This window comes from Thalassophryne amazonica, chromosome 5 (genome assembly GCF_902500255.1).
Source record: "Thalassophryne amazonica chromosome 5, fThaAma1.1, whole genome shotgun sequence".
In the NCBI taxonomy this organism is placed as follows: domain Eukaryota; kingdom Metazoa; phylum Chordata; class Actinopteri; order Batrachoidiformes; family Batrachoididae; genus Thalassophryne; species Thalassophryne amazonica.
The window spans coordinates 18,214,562-18,226,257 of NC_047107.1; the positions used below are offsets into that span (position 1 = coordinate 18,214,562).

The 11,696-nt window shown below is 37.6% G+C and overlaps 1 protein-coding gene across 1 annotated transcript in view; it reads left to right on the plus strand.

Moving 5' to 3' along the window:
• The window catches only part of LOC117510142 (transmembrane protein 132D), a 223,538-nt gene extending 211,842 nt beyond the window's left edge, over positions 1-11,696 (plus strand). Inside the window, 2 exon segments of the mRNA XM_034169755.1 lie at positions 9,994-10,185; positions 10,275-11,696. Coding sequence (XP_034025646.1) covers positions 9,994-10,185; positions 10,275-11,618 — 1,536 coding nt within the window. The 3' untranslated portion in view covers positions 11,619-11,696.

Genomic DNA, 11,696 nt, shown 5'->3' on the forward strand with positions numbered 1-11,696 from the left:
ACCTAAAAAAGTCTAACAATGATGTTTGCTCAGTAGTAAAAAAAGTTTCATCTGCTGTGACTGGATAGCATGTATCCTTAGCGCTTGGCATTACAGTTTATTGCAACTTGCACCTTTCCCAGAAGCTACTGTCATCTGAGCACTGATATTGATATTACATGTGCTTATAGACAGAAACAAATGAGACAAAATTAATTATTCAACTAAACTGCAAATATATGAATTTTTTTTTAACATTTATGAAACACTTCTCTAAATAAATAACAGTACATTCTGAAATAGAACTATTTTTTAAGTGTTGCATGTGCTACACAAGGCCATAGGGTCACTGACCCTAAAGAGATTCCCTCCTTGGCACAGTGATCTATTCAACAATTCAGTGTTACAACCAAAACTATGATACATACACTTTTCTTTCCTTTATATTTGACATCCTTGACCATGAAAACATACCACTAGAACTTGGAAATCACTTTTATGTCTTTATTAGTTCAAAAGTTATTGTATAAAAACGATTTTTCGGTAATGGCGGTTTTCTTCTGGATCTAGCTCCATAACATTTGAAGCTACATCAAATCTGATGACACCTTACTGAATCAGTACAGATTCAGCTACAATTTGGTGTTAGTTGTGCATCTCTACCTTCATTTGTCACCTCACACTGACACATTTTCTATTTTCCCTATATTTTTGCATATTCTGGATCACCAGATCCGGAATCAGGATCCGATCATCACCAAACTTTGTTGTTTGATAGAACATTTGACTATGTTACACCCTAATTTTTTTTCAAGCCTTTCTGCCTTGTTTTTGTGGAATTAGAAACTAGAATGTCAAAATTCCCCCTATCCCGCAATGGTGAAGAATCCTTAAAAACATTCCTGGATCCGGATCGTGATCTGGATCACCACTAAAATTTAATCACTTGTTCCTCTTGTCATTTCCAACCACTCCACAAAATGTCATCAAAATCCGTTCAAAACTTTTTGAGTTATCCAGCTGACAAACAGACAAACAAACAAACAAACAAACTCGACCGAAAACATAACCTCCTTGGCGGAGGTAACTAGTCAAAAAAAATTCCTTAATTTGGATTATGTCAGTTTTCATTTGTGGAAAAGCTGCACCACACAGCCAGTTTTCACAGGCTGTGTTTACTCGCACGCACAGCCACTCCACTGAGGATTTCACAAACCGCCTTCAATCACGGTCCAGGAAAGCTCCGAAACTCGTAACAACGTGAAAAAAAAATAATTACCTGGGAAAACGGAGAGTAAACACTTTTTTTTTTTGCCAAAATATTTTTATTAATATTTTGTACATAGTTTAACAATCACAAAACAAACATCATGGTGCATATATCAAGTCTATGCAATCTATTGCATTTACTGATAGTAATGTGTTTTAACAAAACAAGTTTGCAAAACTTTACACATCCCAGGGTTACAGTCTCTTTTTAGTCCTATGAATCATCCTCCAATAGTTTTAAATCTTTAACATACATTATGAAAGGATTCCAAACATTTTCTAAAATCTCCTGTTTGCCCTTGAGAATGTATGAATTTTTTTCTAAGGGAAGGGTTGAAAGCATCTGTCATATCCACTGAGTGACAGTTGGTCTATGAGTTCTTTTCCAAAGTAGTGATATGCATTTTTTAGCAATCAAAAGACTTAAGTCTATAAATATCCGTTCACTTTTAGTGTATTTGTGTTTTTCTGGATATACACCCATTAAAAATAATTTTGGATCTAATATTATTTGCTTAGAAATTATTTTTCCCAGGACATCTCTTATCTCACCCCAGAACAGTGCAATATGACTACAATGCCACATGTAATGGACTATATAGCCGTATATTTATCGGGTTTGTGCTAAAACACATGCAGATTGCCAGTCTTCCTCAGATATCTGTAGAGACAAATCTTCCCTCCAAGCATCCAGTCTACCACGTGAACTTTCATCTACTTCAGAAATTAACAAAGTGTACAATTTAGATATTAATCCCTTTTTCTGACTGTCTTTTACTATTGTTTCTTCCAAAACGGAATTGATAGGTTTGGTTGTTGCATTTTCTTGACTTGATCTTATAAAGCTTCTGAGCTGTAGATATTTAAAGAAGTGTTTATTACTTATATGAAATCTATGTTGTAGTTCCATGAAGCTCATTAATGTTTCAGATTTTGGCATGTAGAGATCTTGAATTGTTGCAAGTCCTTTGTCCTTCCATGATTTAAATGTTGACTCGACTCTACCTGGTATAAATAATTGATTGCCCCATATTGGACTAAATTGAGATAAATTGGTTGATTCTCTCAAAAGAATTCGTACATCTCGCCACACTTTGTGTTTCGAAGAATTGGATTTTTTGTTTGTTTTAATAGTCGTGTCATTGTATTTGAATATAAGTAAGAAGGGAGTGTCAGATTCAATCCTTGACTTTCCATATCTACCCAATGTGGGTAGATATCATACACCTCAACTGTGTGGCCCAGTAATACAAATGAAAATTTGGGCATTTCAAGCCTCCACGGTCATAGGAAAGATATAGCAAGGACAAACGCAGTCTGGACTTTCTGTTATTCCATATAAACCTTATTATAATTTTTTTCATTTGTGAAAAGAAGTCACGAGGAGGTGGTAGAGGAAGATTTTGAAATAAATAAAGTAACTTAGGCAGTATATTCATTTTCAACACATTAATTCTTCCAATCAAAGATATTATTAATGGCATCCATCTCTCAATTGAATTATTTACATCAGTCAATGCAAGATTGTAATTAGTCTCAACTAAATGTTTTAGGTCTGGTAGAATTTGTATTCCTAAATACTCAAACTGTGTTGTTACATTAAATTGTAATACTTCTGGAAGTGGGTTGGCTCTCTCATAAGCATTCAAGATAGACTTGTTTCTGTTAATTTTATAACCTGAAATATTACTAAATTACATAATTACTTCCAAAAGGATTGTTGGTATTGATTGTTGCAACTTTGACAGAAAAAGGACGACATCATTGGCAAATACAGAGATTTTAATGTTCTGTTGGTGCCAGTAAAATCCCAGCAATTTGAGTGTGTGATCTTATTGCAATTGCCAGTGGTTCAATTGAAAGGATGAACAGCAGGCGTGAAAGTGGACACCCCTGTCTACAGCCTCTGCTGATCATTATTGGTTTACAAATATTCCTATTGCTAATTATTTCAGCAGAAGGATTTTTATACAATAGTTTGATCCACTTTACAAAGTTGTCCCCACATCCAAATTTTTGCAGCACTTGAAAAAGATACACCCACTCCACTCTATCGAATGCCTTTTCAACATCAATAGATAGAAGAGCAGTATCTGCTGCATCTTTATTATAGTGAAGTATATTCAGTAATCTCCTCACACTGTGGAAACCCTGTCTACCTACAATAAATCCATTTTGATCCCAATCAATTACCTTTGGCAAAATATTTTGGAGTCTTCTCGTTAAGACTTTAGTAATTATTTTTATATCAGAATTTAATAAGCTTGTAGGTCTTAAATTTCTACACTTATTTGGGGGTTTACCTGCTTTTTTAAAAAGCGTACTCATAGCTGTATTCATTGAGGGAGGGAGAGAGTTTGATTGGAATACTTCCTTAAACATATCTAATAAAGGGTTTATTAATTTATCCTTGAATATTTTTATACAAATCAATTGGAAGACCATCTGGTCCTGGCCTTTTCCCAGATCTCATGTGATCTATGGCCTGTTCTAGTTCGTTTTTAGTAATTTCTGAATTTAAGTCATGTCCATCTTCACTTGAAATTTTAGGAATATTTAATTTACTAAGAAATGCATTTACATCTTCTACTTTTATATTTGTTTGTGCTTTATACAAGTCCTCATAATAAGCCTTAAAGGCTCCATTCATTTCCTCAGGGTCAGATATATTTTTTCCATCTGATTCGATAGATATAATAGGTGTTTTTGATTCCAATTGTTTTATTTGCAAAGCTAAACGTTTTCCGGCTTTTTCCCCTTGTTCATAAAAGGATTGTTTTAGTCGTAAGAGGCTAGATGCTGCCCTAAGAGAGGAGTGTTTGTCATATTCAGCCCTCAGAATCAGCAATTCCTTCTCCAATTGTGGATTTGGGCCGCTGCTAATTTTGCTTTGAAGTATTTTCATTTTATTTTCCAACTGTAACCTAATTTCTTCATTTTTTGGGGATTTGGATCCTATATAGCTAATTATATGGCCTCTGAGGAATGCCTTAAATGCTTCCCATTTAGTACACGCTGATGTTTGCATTGTATTGATTTGAAAAAAAAAATCGTCAATGTGTTTTTCTAAATACTTTAACAAATCTTTATCCTGGAGCCATTTATGCTGAAACTGCCACCTTGGAGGGTCTCTTCTAAGTTTAGTATCCTTATAAACCAAGCGGCATGGAGCGTGATCTGAAATCACAATGTTATCGTAAGAGCAATCTTGAATTTTGAATTGTAATGTTGTAGATATTAGGAAAAAGTCTATTTTTGAGTAAGTTTTAAATGTACCAGAGTAACAAGAGTATGTTTTAGCATTCAAATTCTTTTCCCTCCATATACGTATCTACCAGGTTAGGTTATTTAATAAATCTAAGAATTATGATTCTACAGTTATTATGTGATTGATCTAAACCAGTTGACCGATCCAAATGTGGGGATAATGCAACGTTCCAGTCTGCTCCAATTATGTGAGAGCCCTGAAAGGTTGAAAGAGTAAGAAAAAGATCGTCATCCACATTAGGACTATAAATATTAGTTAAATTGAGATTTTCTGGTACCGTAAACACACTGCCCCTCCACCTCCTCCTCACCTTTTGGAGTCTAGCTCTTTCAATTTGTTCATAACTTGTTTGACTTTCTGGAGGCGCTGTAAGCCCCTGCAGTTCCATGAAATAAAATTAAGATTTACTCCCTGAGACATAAGTAGAGTAAACACTCTTTATTTAAAAATCCACCTGATGGCACAGTGCTTTTATGCCATTCCTTAAGAACAGCTCTGAAAGTCAGTGCTTGATGTTTCCAACATTTGCTTTAATGTTCATTATAGCCCACCAAAGTGAGCAAACTTAATTTTTTTTGTCAAAAACAACACTTTTAAGAATGACACCCTACAATATTTACCTCTTATGATAACTGAGAGTGTAAAACGGCATCGGCGTCTTGATTGCTGGTCTTTCCACATACTAAGTGAACGACAGGAAGAAGTGAACCTCATCAGGTCACTGTAAACAGAAACCTTTTCAAGAACAAAATAAATAACAGTATTAATTGGTTACCATTGTAATAACAATTCTGTTCCGGAACATAAAAAGAAAAAAAAAAAAGTAAAGTATTTAGTTTTGTATTTGTTCCTAGCAAAATACCAAAGGTTTCTGGTTTTCATTTTCATTGCATGAACTGGTTCAAAGCCTTGTTTAGAACTGTGTGTCGCTCAGGACAGGAAGGCGCCATTGCTAAGGGTGGAAATGTGCCGATCATAAATAATAAACTGACCGCTTTTTTCGCACTAGCGTTGCTATTTCTTAACAGATTTTAATAAATGTAGGCTTGTTTTATGCATGTGTGGGTGAAAAAAAGTTTTATGCAAAATGCAGAAATTTGGGGAAATTATGACAAACTGTGTTGCTTTTCTCAGTCTGTTGTCGTTAATTGTTAACAGATTTTAATAAAAGTAGGCTTGTTTTAAAGCCCTTTAATTGCTCTTTCTAATGAACCCGTACATGCCTGGGTAGAAAAAAAACGTTTTATGTGTAAGAGTGGAAAATTGGGGAAAAATATGCCATTCTGTTCATTTACTGTGATGTTTGTTTTCCCTGTCATCATAATTCTCGATGGATTTTTATAAATGAAGCCTTGTAAGTTGTATTCAAGCTATTTAAAAGCTCTAACGATCCTATACATGCGTGGATAAACAATCCTTATGTATTAAAATATAAATCTGAAGTATGCCTTGCCATTGTGCTCATTTACCTTGCTGCTTTTTCCACTGTAATATTATTGCTAGTCTTTTAATGACAACAATATATATGATTTTTACTAACATTTTATTACAAGTAGATATAAAGTCATTCAGAATTTATGACTTTTGACCCTCAGTCAGGGTAAAAAGTACCTCCTCCATCCCATCCAACCACACTGTTAAATGCCGCCTGTGACCACCATGTACATATCATATTAAACAACTGTAAGTATATATATATATATATATATATATATATATATATATGAACATTTTTGTTTCTGTATTTGTATGCATGTGAACGCAACTTAATGAAAAGAACTTATGCCGTTGAGTTATAGTCTCAGTATATCGATATTAAATTGCGACATAACTTTAAAATAGACATTTGTTTTACATAATTACATTAAGGCTCTTGTACAGTTCATTTTAGTATTCGAGAATCTGTTTTTGTAGTTGGTGCAGTTGATAGTGAAGCACAGACTGCCTTTTTTCCCCTCATTTTGCTTCCGTTTAACAGGTGCCTTAACTGGCTCAAGGCGCTCTGTCCACCCTTAGTAATGGCCGCCGTGCAGCATGCCGCTAGTCACGTGATGTCCATTCCAGGTCTATATTTCCATGACTATTACTGGCTTTTGCCTCATTAACTGTGGCACTATTAGTGTAGCTAAAGTTATCAAGTCATCTATATCTGTTGATTCTCCCTACCACATACAGTCACATCGGACCCACCACTGGGGTGCACCATAATTTGCTGTATTTTAGGGACATTGTTAGTGACTCTGTTGTTACCTCCGGGAGATCCACTATGCTGGATTGCTTCAAAGAGCATTTTATTTCCCCCGGCTCCCTGTTTAACCAGTCCCCACCTTTAAAAAACCTCATATTTGTCAAAATCGGTAGATACAAGCTTATTTAATGGTCAGTCTTTTCACTTTGTGCCTCTGTTAATGAGATACGTAGGACTCTTCTTTCACAGGACCCTAAAAAACTTGCAGTTGATTTTATTGCTAAGCAATTAACAAGTATCTCTTACTTGGCCATCTCTCAAACTGTCATCCCTAAAATGTGGAAGACTGCCCATGTGATGCCTTTGCTAAAGGGCGGGGGAACCTACTCTACCTTGTAATTATCTGTTTTGTCAAAGGTCCTTGAAGGGTTGATAAACACCTAAAATTATTCTTTCCTCTGACTGCTCTATCTTCAGGATACATCATAGCACTATCACTTCATCCTTAAAGGTTGTCAGTGATATAACTGAGAGCTAGGACAAAAAAAAGTGTCGTCCTGTTCATCGACCTTTCAGAGGCCATTGAAACTGTTGACCACCATGTTTTAAAGAAATGTGGTGAGTTGTCCAAGCAAGCTGTTGGTTGGTTAGGAAACCACCTGTCTGAGAGAACACAACGTGTTAAAATTGATGGCACACTTTCTCGTGAAGTACATTCATTGTGGGGTTTCTTGGTTTCATCTTCAGTCCAATTTGCTTTACTATTTATATAAACAACTTATGTGAAAATGTTTGAAATGCACACTTTCAATTTTTATGGTCACCATCACGAGTGAAACAAATGGTCTCAAAAACCACAGCACTGTCGATTCTAATATACAAATTAAATAACAGTAAATTTTTCAAAAACCACAGCACTGTCGATTCTAATATACAAATTAAATAACAGTAAATTTTCACTCACTGAACATACTGGAGCACAGAGTTGTTTAAATAATAATAGCACAGGATGTAATATTAATTCAGATATTTTTATTAACTATCCAAGAAGGAACTAGTGGCTGTCTATGTGATAGCTGTTATTCAAATCAACCATGACCCTAATTATACTTAACTTTGTGGCTTGATAGAATTTTAATGAAAATTCAGTTGACTTTCAGAATGAGAAATTGAGTTTCAGAATGAGAAAACTAGATATTGAGATAATTTTTTTTCTTTTTTTGGTACCAGGCTGTAAACATGTTTATTTGTGCTGTAAATCTGTACATTTTAACATGGGGTTCTACATGAACTGACTCATTTAAGAGACAACCTCAAGTGGCCATTTGAGGGACTGCTGGATTTTGTACTTCCGTGTTAGGTTTTTCAGTACTGAATAGCACTTGGTATTACTTAGAGTTCTGATCCCCCCCCCCCCCCCCCCCCACCCCCTTTAACATGGAGAAAAAAGAGAATCTTTGGAAGTTTTGTTGCTCCCATTTACACAATAACATAACACCCACCTGTACATAATTAATCTAGGCAAGGGCCCAACACAGAGAACCACAATGAACAACTGTTTTAACAGGTTTTATTGTTCACAGTACTTATATGATTAGGGCCCGGTTTCATAAAGCAGTCTAATCTTTTAGTCAATTAAATTTCCTTAGTCGAGTACGGTTAGTTGCCCATCTATCTAATTACCATTTCACATCGATGGCTAAACTTGTAGATTAGCCTTCTTAACGTTCGTTAGTCAACAATTTTCAGGGGCATAGTGGCCTCAGGAGCGCCGTTGCCAAAAATGCCTCCAATGCGCAAGAGTTTTGTTTGCTTCCAGGTTGGTCATTGTCATGACCTATCCAGCCTTTGTTTCGTTCTGGCTTTATTAACATTTACGGACACATACAAACTGCAGAATAATGTGCTTAGCACTTAGCCTAGCAGTTCTTCTTCTACACTTCCGTCAAGCCTTTTTGTGTACACAACGCTGCTCAGCATAACAGTGACTTCCGGTGGCTAATGTGAGAACTGTCACAAACACATCATGAAGGAATACGAGTGATGTAAGGGTGCTCTTGAGTGTTCCATCAAGTGGTGGTACATGATAGCTGCCATTTATGAGGTAAGACACTGAAGTTTTGTCCACTAAGATTAGCCTCCTCTGTACCAGGCTAAAAACCTTAATTGGGTAATGCAAAACTTTAGCCAACTAAGCGATTTGGCCAACGACTACCTTCAAAAGGTTAGTTGATTAAGTGAATTTAGTTAACTAAACAAGATTAGACTGCTTTATGAAATTGGGGCCAGATAACAGCAGGAGAACAGCAGGCAAGAGAAATGGTCAAAAAACACAAGCTCAGGTCAGACACACAGTAATCAGTCCACAACAGCCTCAGTTTACCTGAGGGGGGGAAATGGAAGAGTAATAATAATAATAATAATAATAAACAGGCAGAGTTGATTAATCAGAGTTATCAAATGGCAACAACCTTTAAAGGGGGTTAAGCATCAGTTATCGAAAACAGACAGAGTTTATTAACCAGACATTCTCACACCACAATGTTCAAGATGGCAGTTGAAAGATAGGAATCTGGAATGCCAGCAAAAGCTGAAACGTATAATCAATACAGTCACCACAGCAAAAACAACACCAAAGAAAAAGTTGTCTGGAATGGCAGCAAAGGTCTGCAATGTGAAATAAATAAATTAAAAAAACAAACAGGCATGGAATGCTAGAGAGCATGGCAGAATGTAATATAATCTGGTGACTAGGAGATGCTCTAACACTGGTAATATAAACCACTGATCAATTAAATCTGAAAGTATGGGAGCATGCGAACATGGAAGACAAAAAACTGGACATTCAACAAACTACAGTGAACACAGTGAAAACGTCACATTAAAGAGCAGAACTAGTAATCCTCACAAAAGGACAATAGTAAATAACCCGGAGGGAAACTTAACAGAAAAAAATCAGAATGATTTACAAATCATTGACATAATCCAGAATGAAGGTATTCTGGAGCTGGTGTTTCAATATTTGCCATATAAACTATTTTGATGTATCCAAATGAGACTGAGTGGATCATCCATTAACCATCTACTACACTGAGTGTGTCCAATACACTAAAAGCTAAACTGCTGCAGTTGTGCAGGTAGGTATTTAGCAGGGAAGCTCCTGGCATTGGTGTTAATATTACTGCAAATTGCTTCGGATGAAGCAGTCTACTAAAACATCAAAAAAGTAAAACAGAACTGATTTCCTACCCGAAATCTCTTTTTTTTTTCTTGTTTTGTTCTTGAATAGGTGTTTTCTCCACTTTCTGACAAAGTATTGGCCAAGACAACAATCAAAGTCGTGGATGACAAAGTGACAATCACAGAGTTGGGCATCCAGCTCATAACAGGGCTCTCTATGATTGTGCAGCTCAGTGCAGGAAACAACAGAGCCATCGTTGCTACCACAACCACACAGGAGGTTCTCCAGAGCCCCAAGCAGGTAACATTTTTAGTCTATTCCAATGTCACACATAAATGTATGAAATCACAATATCTTTCTGCAAACATTGCCATGTTCTGTGTTTTCAGGAAGCCATGGTCAGTGCCTGGGTCCAGTTCAGTGATGGCAACCAGACACCATTAGATATTTATGATCCTTCATACTACCGGTTGACGGTGACATCTCTCAATCAGGATGTGGTATTGGTGCGGGGCACACCTCCGACAGTGGTGGCAAAGGGTGAGGGCGAGGGAGTTCTTGTCAGAATAGAGATGTCCATTTGTGAAACTTGCCAGAAGTCCAAACGCAAAAGCACTGTGGCCGTAGGCAATGGCAACCTCAAGGTGAAGTTTGAGGTGAACAGCCAGCGCCCAGACAGCAATGCCAGTAGCACGAACATCAGCACTATGAGCACCAATGGCATTACTTATAGAGGGAACAGGGAGAACACCAGTAACTGTGGGAATGGTAGCGCACTGTTGGACAATGATCGTAAACAAGAAAAGCCATCCCAGAATCCTCCACCATGTAGCTCAAACTCAGAGAGAGAGGACAATGCCATGCAGAATACACCATCCACAATTAAATCCACATACCACAGCATCATAACCAGTGGCAGCCTTGGAGGGGTGGGTAAGAATAGTTATTCAGGAAACCCTAGCAGTCCAATTGGCATGGTGAACATCAGCATGAAGAGCAGCCCCAGTGATGGCAGCAAAGCAAACAGTATGATCGTGGAAGATATGACCAGCGTTGGCTTCACAAGCACTGTTAAAGCCCTTGGTAACCTGGTGAACTACAACAACCTCTCCATTAAGACTGAGGTGCCTGGGCAGGAAAGAGTGGAGGTGGAAATCAGTGGTGAAGAAATGCTGGCAAATAGGCCTCTCACTGACTTGGAGATTGGAATGTATGCTTTGTTAGGGGTTTTCTGCCTGGCCATCCTTGTATTCATGGTTAACTGCATCTCATATTTTGTTAAGTTCAAGCATAAGAAGCCGCCCTCGCATAACCAGGAGCCAACTGGACACAGGCATGACTGGGTGTGGCTTGGCACAGATGCTGAGCTGGTGATGAGCGTGCCAGGCAGCCCTGTCCAACAAGACGCCCAGACTACAACCACTGTGATAGACATTGGGCCTGATAAGACTGCTTCACTCTCCAGGACACCCAGCTGCCTGGCCTCGGTGACAGACTCTCCCATTGGTTGCGTGGGTTCCCTGAGGAGTAAAGCTATGCCCACCGAGTCCGTTCACTCGCCCACCAGCAAGAGAAAGAGAGTCCATTTCACCACATTCTCCACATTGGAACGCCAGCATTCACCAAATCTGTCCGTGCGGGAGAACGGCCATGGTATACACTGGGTTGGGAAGGAAGACAGCTGCCAGGAAGAATCCCAGGTGCCCATCACAGAGCCCAGGGACCAAATGTAAGACAGAAGCTGATCAGCTCCCAAACATGGCTTTGATCACCTCAATGCCTTTGTTAACTCCAATAACTGTAAAAAAAAA